Genomic DNA, 12824 nt, shown 5'->3' with positions numbered 1-12824 from the left:
TTCTCGACTACGAAATGGCACCTTGTTGCTAGAAACAGTCAGTGCCCTCCAGGCACAAAAATTGCTGTGTACTTCACTGCTACATACCTTCCCTGGCCAGGTGTAAGTGCACCGCACTTTAAATTCATCAAGTGGCGTCGTTTATACACGCTCCCTCGACGGATTGTCCGAGGTCACGATTGTCTGACCAGGGCGTAACGGCTGCTCATCTTGTCATGAGAAGAATTGACAAGAACATCATTCCAACCTGTACTGTCTTCTTGACATTTGACAGAGTTCAACTTCCATCAAACATAAAAGCGGGCTATGAGATAATTTCCGTTCGCCCTTACATCCCAAACCCTACGTGTTGCTGTCAGTGTCAGCGGTTCAATCATACCAGCTAGTCCTGTTCCAATCCGGCCAAATGCGTTACATGTAGCAAGGATGCCCATGAGGGTGCTTGTCCACCTCCATCACGTTGTTGCATCAACTGTATGGGTGACCATGCTGCTTCCTCTAGAGACTGCCCCATTTTTAAAGACAAACGGCTCATTCAGGAAATCAGAGTGAAGGAAAAGGTGTCGACCTTTGCTGCTCGAAAGTTATTCGCCAGTCGAAAGCCCACTGTGCCTCACGCAGGTAAATACAGCACTGTCCTTGCCTCTCCTTGGCCAACAAAGGAGGCAGCCACGCAGACTTGTGATCTCACCTTTAGTGCCACGGTCGTCAGATCGGCTAGTGCAAAGATCGCCCGTTCAACCTCCCCACCCTCACCTGCTCACTCTGTGGCTCACCCTTCATTGGATTCTGCTTAAACGTGAGCTCCAAAAGCAAACACTCGGACTACCAAAAAAGAACCTACTCATGAAGACTTTTTTACATACCCCAACTTCACAACCATCGATTCCTCCTCAATCTCAACGTCCTGTTTCCAAGTAGGCTAATAAGAAACCCAGTTCGTCTCCTCCTCTGCCACGGCGTGTCTCGTGTACAGCACCACCTGGCGGTAACCGCCCTCAGCCGTCTTCTGTGTCGCCGAGGCACACTGCTGGCGGCGAATCAACCGGCCGATCACTGAACAACCTATGGATCAGGATCTTCTGCCTTTGGCTGAATGCCGTTCCACACTGTCGGTCGCCAGCTCTGAGCAGCCGTTGAGTTGAGGGCAACCTTGGTCACATTCTTCCATTTTCTGTCCACCCTATGTCCATTATCCATTGGAATGTCCACAGCATTCGAGCCAGTTGGAATGAGTTGTCGATCCTCTTATGATCCTACTCGCCGGTCATCTTCTGTCTTCAGGAAACAAAGCTGCGTCCCCACAATCGCATTATTTTCCCCCATTTTCAGTCAGTCCGATTTGGTCTCTCCTCTGTTGAAGGCACTCCAGCACATGGAGGTCTCATGATTCTTCTCCACGATACTCTCCATTATCACCCAGTCCCCTTAAACAGTTTCTTCCAAGCTGTCACTGTCTGTCTTTCCCTTTCTGGATACACCTCTCTTTGTACTGTGTATGTTCCACCGTCTACTGTCTACATTCCATTGTCCACACCAATGGCAAGAGTTGATTTCCTTCATCTTCTTGGTCAGCTTCCGCCCCCCTATTTGCTGGTTGTGGACTTCAATGCCCACCACCCACTTTGGGGATCTCCGCGTCCTTGTCCGCGCGGCTCACTATTGATCAACGTTTTCCATCAAGCGGATCTTGTTTGCCTCAACACTGGAGGCCCTACATTTTTGTCTGCCTCCATGACAAATTTCTCATTAGGACATTTCGGTCGGTACTGTTCCGCTAGCATGGCGCTTTGAATGGTTAGCTCTTGCTGATATACACTCGAGTGACCACTTTCCATGTGTCCTTCGATTGCAGTTGCAAGTGCTATATATGCCCTGAGGCGCTGGAAGTTTTCCCAAGCTGATTGGACACTTTTTTCGTCTTTAGCGACATTCGATGACTGTCACTTTCCTAGCGTCAACGATGAGGCCACTCATATTACAGAAGTTAGTCTTACAGCTGCGGAACGTTCAATACCTCGTACTTCCGAATTGCCCTGGTGCCGCCCCCAGTTTCGTGGTGGAACGAGGGATGCCATGACGCAATACGTGAGCGGCGACGTGCTCTTCGCATTTTCCGGCACCGTCCTACTTTGGCCAACTGTATCCGCTACAAGCAGTTCCGTGTGCGATGCCGTCGCGTCATTCGTGATAGCAAGAAGGCAACCTGGGACTTCCTTACTAGTTCGTTTAACACCTTCATTCTCTCCTCGGAAGTTTGGAGTCGGATTCGACGGTTATCTGGCGCACCTAGTTTCTCCCCGGTCTCTGGGCTCACTGTCGCGCATAATACATTAGTGGACCCTGTCGCAATTTCTAACTCATTGGGTCAACACTTTGCTGAGATTTCAAGCTCTTCAAATTACCAGCCAGCGTTTCTCCCGAAGAAACGTGCAGCGGAAGCGCAACCTCTTGCCTTCTCCTCTCAAAATCGCAAAAGCTATAATACTATTTTCTCCATGTGGGAACTCAACAAGCACTCTCTTCTTCTCGCTCTTCCGCCCCAGGACCGGATGGTATCCACATCCAAATGTTGCTGCATTTATCATACCATAGTCTGCGTTACCTCCTTCACCTTTATAATCGAATTTGGACTGACAGTACTTTTCCCAGACGATGGCGGGAAGCTATTGTCGTTCTGTTTCGAAACCTGGAAAGGACAAACATCTCCCCTCTAGCTATCGCCCCATTTCTCTCACTAATAGTGTATGTAAGGTTTTGGAGTGTATGGTGAATTGCCGTTTAGCCTGGTGGCTGGAGTCCCTGCCCAATGCGGTTACCGAAAGCTTCGTTCAGCAGTTGACCATCATTTTGCTCTCTCCACTTATATCATGAACAATTTTCTCAGGAGACGCCAAACAGTAGCAATATTTTTTGATCTGGAGAGAGCATACGATACCTGTTGGAGGACAGGTATCCTCCGTACACTGTCCTCTTGGGGCTTTCGTGGTCGGCTGCCGTTTTTTATTCGCGAATTTATGGCAGAGCGCACATTTAGAGTGCTGGTGAACACTACTTTCTCCCTTACCTTTTCCCAAGAAAAGGGGTACCCCAGGGCTCCGTGCTAAGTGTTGTACTGTTTGCCGTTGCCATAAATCCAGTTATGGATTGTCTCCTTCCTGATGTCTTGGGCTCCATCTTTGTGGACGATTTTGCGATCTACTACAGCTCTCAACGGACCAGCCTTCTTGAACGACGTCTTCAAGGATGTTTCGATCGCCCCCACTCTTGGAGCATCGAAATCAGCTTCCGCTTTTCTCCCAGTAAGACCATTTGTGTTGATTTTTGGCGTTGTACGGAGTTCTTGCGCCTTCCTTACATCTAGGCCCTGTTAACCTTCTGTTCGCGGACACTGCTAAATTTTTGGGTCTTACGTTTGACAGGACAGGGTGTATACGACCCGGGACAACCAGGAAATCCGGAAAAAACCGGAAATTTTTTCATCCGGGAGAAAACTGGGAAAAACCCGGGAATTTTTCGGAATTCCGGGAATTTTTCATTGTTTTAGCTTTCAGTTAAATTTTTTTAAATTTTGGCTGCAGAATTGATTCCCTAGCAAAGAATGTTATTGTGTCCTGCTACTGGAGAATGATACTGCAGCAATAAAATATAAACGAGAGGGGAAAAAATAAAACTTTAATGACAAAGGAAATGTGCGATTTTCAACAACAAAAAACCGTGCACGCACAAGCGTTTGCAAATAGCGAAAATATGTCAAAGGCCGTAGGGCGCAGACTGTAATTCTTCGTAACAATAAACTGCTTGCTATGAGCATGACGTCACAACAGTTCACATCAGGTTCGTTTGACCAATTGTTAGCGGTCTGTTGCGCATGCGCATTTGACTCGCGTATAAGCAGTACCTTCTCCCGCTACTTGAAGTTTGGCTGTTAGCTGTGTCGTAGCAGTAGCAAGCAGCCAGATGCAAACGAGAAAAATTTTTCTCGCGCGCCGTAGCTGCCAGATTCACGCTTGCACAGAGTTGTCCGAGTTGTACTGGGGAGGGGATTAACCTCCACGTGACACGTGTTTACGTTAAGTGATTTCGCTGCTTCTCTTCGTGTACAGCTCCCAAGTCAAATGAAAACAATCGGATTTCTGTGGCCGGGGAGCTATCAAGTGAATTAAAATACGTTCACATAATTATGGAGGGCAAAAATGTAATATAAATTTCAATTTTCTGATTTTATTTTATTTCCAATTTAGTAGCAGTTGAGCATTAATCACCTTGCAGAACAGTGAAGTTATTTTTCCAAGTTTGCTAAAGAAATTTGGCTTTATTAATCTTTCCGCTGAGGCAATCATTTTATTTTAAACGAAGTGTTTCATTCTACAGTATTGGCTAGTTCCAATTTTTCGCTGAATTTCAAGTGCACGTTATCATCTTCTGCCATATATGACATTATGCCATTATAAAGAACCAAAAATGAGATCGTAGAGTACTGGTACTCCAAGAAAATTTACATCCCAAAAACCACACTGAAAAGCTTAATATCAGATGGGACATACTTCATTGTGAATCTGGAAAAAGCCAATTCGCGGCTTCAAGTCGAATTATGGATTTTAGTATGGTTTACGAAATTCCGATGCTCTTTGGAGTACCCTCGGATGCCCTGTTTCTTTTATGGTGTAATGTGAGCTCTTTTAGTGCTTTATACACACGAACATACGGGCTTCCTACTCCTCTGCAGTTGCTCACGCACAATAATGCCTGTTTTCTGGCGCTCTCTGGAAACTGGTAAATCGAACCAATTTCTAACAGTCTTCGGATAGCAGTTGCGAACGGTGGTTAGAAAAGCGTTACTTTCAAAGTAAATTTCTTTTTACGCAAGATGAATTATTTTACGTGTGAGAAAGTGGGATGGATATCTGAATCACAGAGCGTTCGAAATTGAACAGTTTGAGGACCAGCCACTTACAAGAATTTCGAGCCGAGACATTTGTCATAATATTAAATTTACTGGCACATTTGTGTGCTGTATCTTAAAGTATAACACACGCAAAAGAGATCACTATTACATGTGAAAGCTAAGCTTCTGTTGTAGCGTGTTAATCTTAGAGACTAATATTATATGTGAAAGCTTAGCTTTTATTGTACGGTACTGTGTACATTAATGTAAACCGTTAACTTTTCCTCTTACGTGTTCGCGCTATTTAACCAGTGATCTTGCTATTGGCTGTCATCGGCTGACGATCTTGTGGCTGAGATATGACTTGCTTACAAAAGGACATCGCAACCTCGGCTTCAACGCTCCGCAAATTAACGCGCTGTGTTTGGTGCAATTCGAATTTATACTTGCGTAATACGAAAATATGCAACATATATGTTGCTGCAAATCAAAAGTCTTTCCAACACTTCTCTCCTTTTATTCTTTTTTTATTTTATTTATTTATTTATTTATTTATTTTGAAGTTCTACGCGATTGTATAAAACGTTAACCATTCAAGGAATTGATAAGTTTTACAGTTCCGAGGGACAATCTAGCACCGAAAAAGTGTATTTTCGCCCGGGAAAAAGCGTATTTTTTAAACGGGATATCCGGGAATAATCCGGGATATTTTTTTCCATGTCCCCGTATACAACCTGCAGGAAACTGCTGATCCTCCCACGTTTCCTATCTTTCGGCTCGCTGTCTTTGATCCCTCAACACCCTCCGTGTCCTGAATGGCACCTCCTGGGGAGCGGTCCGAGTGGTCCTTCGCCTCTATCGCGCCTTAGTGCGATCGTAATTGGACTATGGAAGCATAGTTTACTCCTCTGCTTGGCCGTCTATTCTTCGGCGTCTCGACTCTATCCTCCACTGTGGATTACGTTTAGTGTCTGGAGCTTTTTACACCAGCCCTGTGGAAAGCCTTTATGCTGAGACTGCTGAGCCTCCGCTGTTCAGTCGGCGAGCTGTCCTTCTGAGTCGTTATGCTAGCCATCTGACTTCCATGCCTGCTAATCCGGCCCATGACATTTTTTTCGAGGCCTCCTTGGATTTAGGGTATGTTGGCCACCCTTTCTCCCTACTACCACCGGGAGTCCACTTTCATCAACTGCTACGTTCTCTTTCCTTCCACTTTCTTAAAACTTTCTTGACAACTTGGGGTACAGCACCACCTTGGCTCCGGCCCCGGACCTGCCTGCTCCGTGACCTTTATCAGTTTCCCAAGGATGGTACCCCTTCTCTTGTTTATCATCGGGCATTTACTGTTCTATGCGCACAAGTGAAGGATGCCACATTTATTTACACTGATGGCTCAAAAACAGCGTTTGGTGTTGGGAGTGCTTATATTGTTGGCGACACCCACAATAGATTTCGGTTTTCCGACTCGTGTTCGGTTTTTACTGCGGAGCTTTAGGCTGTTCTCCAGGCTGTCCAATACATCCGTCGCCACCAGTGGATACAGTATGTTATCTGCTCAGATTCCCCCAGCTCTCTCCTCAGTCTCCAAGTTCTCTACCCTGTCCACCCTCTGGCCCACCGGATTCAGGACTGCCTCCACTTGCTCCACATGGGGGGCATCTCTGTGGTGTTCCTCTGGATCCCAGGACATGTTGGTATCTGTGGAAATGAGGCGGCCAAGGCTGCAGTCTCTCTTCTTCAGCCAGCTATTTGCATGATTCCCTTCGCCGATCTACGGAGTGCTTTATGTCGTTGTGTTGCTCTTTTATGGCACGTACATTGGTCGATCTTTCCCAATAATAATTTGTGGGATGTGAAAGCTCTTCCCTGTACTTGGACCTCTTCCTCCTGAACTCGTTGTCGGGAGGAGGTAATTTTAACTAGACTCCAGATAGGGCACTGTCTTTTTAGCCATCAACATCTTTTAAGTGGCGATTCTCCCCTACTCTGTCCCCACTGCCCTCAACTGTGGACGGTGAGACACCTTTTACTGGAGTGCCCCTAATTTACTCCGTTACGTGGCCATCTACAGTTGTTGCCTGATATATCTTCCATTTTAGCAGATGATACGTGCTCAGCCGATCGCATTCTCGAGTTTATTAGTGCCAGTGAGATGACGTCAGTCATTTGAAGCTCTTTTTGGTGACAAACAACCCACTTTCTATAGTGGTGTTTTAAGCTTTCCTTCCATTTTTTTTGTTTCCCCACTTTTTTGAGTTTTGCTCCCATTGGTGCTGGTTTCCAGTTTCGTTTTTTTTACCTTTACCTGTCACAGACTGGGTGCTAATGACCATAGCAGTTTTGCGTCCTAAAGCCATAAATAAATAAATAAATTTTTAAAAAATGGATATAGACTGCTCAGGAAATAAGTTGGTGGAGCAGGTGACGCTGATGCATAAACTGCGTCATTGAATGTTCCGTGCCTTTCCTGTCTCATGATGACATTATCCTACAGTGTAATTGTGATGGTTTTTTCCACCGCCTGGCTGAGCTATGGCAACTCTTAAGCTTTACACATGCTATCTGCATTGTCCTCCAGGAAACCTGGTTGCCGGCAATGCAGACCTCTGCCCTCTGTGGCTATAAGGGATATTATAGGAACCGTCAAGACTATAAGCGAGTGTTAGGTGGAGTTAGCGTTTATGTCCTAAACTCTGTCCGTAGTGACACTGTGCCACTTCAAACCCCTATTGAAGCTGTGGCTGTCAGAATGACGACGGCACAGGAAATAACTGTCTGAAATGTATATCTTCCTCCAGATGGTACAGTACCCCTGATTGTATTATCTGCACTGACTGATCAACTGTCTAAACCTTACATATTTCTGGGAGATTTTAATGCCCATAACCCCATGTGGGGTGGCACCATGCTTACTGGCCAAGGCAGAGATGTCGAAACTTTACTGTCTCAGTTCGACGTCTGCCTCTTTAAATACTGGGGCCGCCACATCTTTCAGTGTGGCTCCTGGCAGTTACTCGGCCATTGATTTATCAATTTGTAGCCCTGGACTTCTCCCATCTATCCACTGGAGAGCACATAACGACCTGTGTGGTAGTGACTGTGGATGTCTGCCCAGATGGGCTTTAAACAAGGCGGACTGGGAAACTTTCACCTCTGCTGTCGTAGTTGAATCTCCCCCACGTGGTAACATCGATGTGATGGTTGAGCAGGTGACTACAACAGTTGTTTCTGCAGCAGAAGATGTGATCCCTTGTTGTTTAGGGTGCCTCACGCGTAAGGCAATCTCTTGGTGGTCGCCGGAAGTCGCTGAAGCATTTAAGGAGTGTCAGCGAGTTCTACACAGGCATAAGCGGCACCTTTATCTGGAGCACCTCCTAGCCTTTAAACGGTTCCGTGCCCTTGTTCGCCACCTTACCTAATGACGGAAGTAGGAGAGTTGGGAGAGATACAGTTTGACTGTTGGGTGCCATACGATCCTTCCCAAGTCTGGGCAAAGATCAAACGTGTTTTCGGGTACCAGACCCCAACAGGTGTTCCTGGGGTTATCATAAATCTACCAACACAAACGTGATTGCTGAGCACTTTGCTTGAGCCTCTGCATCGGAGAATTACCCCCCCCCCCCCCCCCATCCTTTTGCACTCTCAAATGATGGCTGGAAGGAAAAGTCTGCTGGGGGGGGGGGGGGTAATTTTGAGATAGTGGTGGTGGATCAGGTTGGGATTGCGGTTGGAACTGTTCAAGGCAGGGTTTAGTGTTATGTTTGCTGTTGGAAAGGTTTTGGGTCTGGGTTACAAAGTGATATTTCCAGTTCACTTAGTGTGTGAAGGAAAATAGGTTCTTCACCGAAGCAGAGTGATTAAATGTAGGTTCAGGGCTGAAATTGAGACCCATGGATAATACAGATAATTCAGGAGGGGAGAGTGCCTTAGACGAGAGGTTAAGAACACTGTTCTGTTGTGGCCAGTTCTTGTAGTGCAGAGTTACCGTTGGTCTGGGAGGCAGTGGTGAAGTGTGAGGGAGTGTTTATGTCAGTATTCCATAGACTGATGTTTTGTTTCCAGGTCGTAATGATGTACCCACGTTTTGTCTCCTGCCACAGTTGAATGGAGAAAGGCATCACCTTCATTCTTGTAAAATGAGAGGAATTCGTGGCAAATTTCAAGTCTGTGCACTTTCAGGAGTCAGCCAAGCAAAACAATAATGGGACCCACATGTTCTTGTGAGATGTCGATTATGCTTTCAGTTTCTCTCTGAGTGATACGACGATAGTCCTGAATCAATCTGTCAGCATTTTACTTGTCAAACTCTGTGGTTGCTGTCACAGGATGTCCAATTCTCACCCAGTGACACACAGTACTCACATCAACACAATCACCATAAACTGCTTTCGTTCTCTGCTGACTCTCCTTTGGGGTGACACCTTCTGCTGTCAAGAATTCAATGACTGCACGTTGTATAAACTGCATTGTCTGACCATCTGTGCAGGGTTCTTTACTTAACACTGTAAGAATACAACCGTTCAATCCTAGGGCTTCCTGCCAACTGGAGTTGTAGAGAAGAGGCTACGGAACAAGCTAGAACCTGCTGCGTACCAATGTTGCCAATTGTTGAAGAGTTATGAAGGTGGAGGCATTACTTTTCAGTCAACCCTCATACATCAACCAGCACCCACCTGATTCCAAACCACCTTAATCAGTGTTATGCTTAGTAACCACTACTGTACCTTTGAGGTGCAGACATAAAAACATATGAGAGACATGGCTATGGGAACCAGTATGGCTCTTTCCAATGCCAACGTATTCATAGGTCACTTGGAGGAGGCTCTCCTGGAACCCATAAGCCTCCAGCCCCTGCTCTTCCTTATTGACTCATGGTGAGGCTGTGCCTCATGCTGAGGCTAATCAGTAAACATTTTTGAAATCTCTTAAGTATGTTCTCCCAATTAAATCTCACGTAGTCAGATTCTGAATCCCACGCCACTTTCCTTGATGTTGACCTCATCCTCGCTGAGGGGCAGATACACACCTGTTAACATTAAACCTACTAACAAACAACAGTACTTACATTCTGACTGTTACCATACTTTCCATCTCAGTATTTGAGGCAAATGTATTCGTTCAGTTGCAGATTATTTACAGCAATACACCACCATTCTTATCCCAACCTTCAACAGATGTAATGACCCCACCAGCCTAGTCCAAACCAGATTTCCTGAGTCATCACATCCAAACCAGTTACTACTGATACCTCCAATAAACGACACAGGACACCACCTCTTGTTACTCAGCACTATACTGGTCTTAAATTACCCAATATCATGCCCTGAAATGAGGTCCAGCTCACCTAGAATAGCATTTTATAACCCCCTCCCCACCACCCCACCCCAGTTTGTGCAATATCCTGGTCAGACTGTATTCTCCTTCTGTTCCTATTTCTGTGTCGTATGGTTCCTACTTCTATGACCGTCTTTGCTATAAGACAAGCTATAAGCTTCCTCCTACCACCACCTATACTGGGCCTGCAACTGGCAAAACATATGCTATGAAAGGGAGAGCCACTTGTGAAACGATACTTTGTATACCAGCTACTATGTAAACAATGGTCAGCCTTCTACGTTGGCACGACTACCATCAAGTTATCAGTGAGCATGAATGGACACATACAGGAGGTGTACAGTGGCAACATACAATATCCTGTTGCAGAGCATGCACTACAACATGACAGTCATGGCCTCTGTGCCTATGCCACACATGTCATTCTGCTGCTCTTGTCAACTCTTGGATGATGATTACAATCTCTTTTTTGGTTATTATCCTGTAAGCTCTCAGGTTTTCAAATATTGTTCAGTGCAGCCCCCAATAATAATCAGTCTTTCCTTCTCATCTCATCCAGTAACTATCAACTGACCTGGGGTTCTGGGTGTCTTTTCTGTAATTCTCGTTTCCAACCTCACCAGTCCTGTTCCTCCATCCCTCTTCCTTTCCCTTCAACCCTTCGGCCAGGAGGAGGAGCCACTGGCTCTGAAAGCTTACACATTTCCTAACTTTTGTGTTTGTTTGCTTGTGCCACTGCTTGGTGAGCAGATTTTTTATCTATCCAGTTATACTTTCAAAAACTGAGATTTTTGTTGATATGTGATAGATCATATGTACAATAAATCTTTCTCGTAAGTCTACTTGTGCAGTTGTTCATATACCTGTGTTTATCTGTGTGCATACATTTGTTTCGTTTCAGTGATGCAGCATCATTCCTGGTGTCACAGCTAATGCCATTTGAAGAAAGAGAAAGAGAAGAATGGCTGGATAAAATTGTAGAACATATTCAAAAACAGTGTCTGGAAACAACGAATATCGGAAAGGACAACATTGAGCTAGCAATACATGTAAAGTTGTCTGTTTATCTATGTAGGTTTAAAAAATTTCTCTCATATTTAATTTAAAATAACTCAATAAAATGATTTACCGCTTGTTGGAAAGTATCAGTAACACAATCAGTGCCATCTTCAGTGTGCTTAGAGATGCAATAAAGAGACAGTAACATTGTTTCTCATTTGCCTAAAGTAGCTGCATTTCATGATACTTCAACTGCTGGACAACTTTCCACAGATTTTTCAGTTCATTTTGAACAGGTTCATGATTGAAACTCAAAAGTTCCGTGCTTGTGAACACCCAAAACTACTTTGAGAATTGCAAAACTATATATGACTGATCATCTTTGACTTCTTTTTTGTAATGATGCATAAGAAGAAGACATACTGAATAGAATGTTGATTGGTGATGTGACTTGGGCTTATTATGCTAACATTGAGAGACATCTCCAATAAGTAGTGTGGTGTCGTTGCCCTACAAACAGCCCCCCCCCCCTACCCTTTCTCGGGGGGGGGGGGGGGAAATGTGGCAGAAAAGTTTACAGCTACTGTTTTTTTGGGATGCTGAAGTAATTTTCTTGATAGATTTTATGGACTGTGGGAAGACAGTCTATTCTGAAGTTTTCACTGGGACATTAAGAAAACTGAGAAGAGTTGTGCAAAACAAGTGATGAGGTCCCTTAACTGCTGGTGCCGTATTTTTGCATGACAGTGGTTAGCAACACTTTGCCAAACAAACCAAGAATTGTTGCATCAGTTCAGATGAGACATTTTGAAATATACATTGCAGCCCATCCTGTTTTCCAGTGATTTTTCACCCCTCTATGCACCTGAAAAAAAAAGGTTTGGGCCCTATTGCTTTGAGTCTTTAACATCTCTGGCTCTTCTTAAATGAATTGAAATTATATAAAAAAACTGGGGAATGAAAATATTCACTTTTGTAAATTCTGATGTGAAATAATCAGTAATGATGCAAACATTAAAGAAAACTTTGACTCTGTTGCTAATGCTTTTACATGGATTATTAAACAGTCAAGTAGGAATTTTAAAAATGTAGTGGACCGCAGTTGGCTTGGAAGACAGTTCTTTTGGTAATCTATAAATTGACTGTGAAATTTATTGCTGTTTCCTTCTGGAAAAGAATATGTTAATTTATAATTGGACTTCACAATGTAAAAATAAATTCAGGTTCTATTGGAATTTAAATATAAAAATAACTATGCATGAAATGACACTTGAAAATTACACAGACCTGAAGAAAAGCTTCTGTATTTAATTGTTCCACAATTACTAATCTTGTAAGGAAAGAAGTGGTATTTTAAATGTAATAAAAATGAATTTAACGATACATTCAAGGTAATTGACACACACACACACACACACACACACACACATCACGGGGAAAAAAAATTTTGTCTGTGAACATACCTGATTCCTGTTCATTTAATTATTCCCAGAATCTGATTAAACATTGAGTCTCCACATAAGAATTAAAACAGAACACACAGCTAAATTAACATCAGACCAAATCTATAGCATTTCAGACTTGAGTGAACGAACAAAGTGAG

At 44.2% G+C, this 12824-nt stretch overlaps 1 protein-coding gene across 1 annotated transcript in view; it reads left to right on the top strand.

Annotated features, from left to right (window-relative positions):
• LOC126359832 (DNA polymerase epsilon subunit 2) overlaps positions 1-12824 on the top strand; it is a 125038-nt gene that overhangs the window by 16862 nt on the left and 95352 nt on the right. Inside the window, exon 2 of the mRNA XM_050007660.1 lies at positions 11124-11271. Within this exon, the coding sequence (XP_049863617.1) occupies positions 11124-11271 (148 nt within the window). The remainder of the gene's footprint in view (positions 1-11123; positions 11272-12824) is intronic.

The sequence above is a fragment of the Schistocerca gregaria genome, chromosome 1, assembly GCF_023897955.1.
Source record: "Schistocerca gregaria isolate iqSchGreg1 chromosome 1, iqSchGreg1.2, whole genome shotgun sequence".
NCBI lineage: Eukaryota > Metazoa > Arthropoda > Insecta > Orthoptera > Acrididae > Schistocerca > Schistocerca gregaria.
Note: the sequence above shows the minus strand (reverse complement) of the source record. Positions and strands in the feature narration are given on the sequence as shown.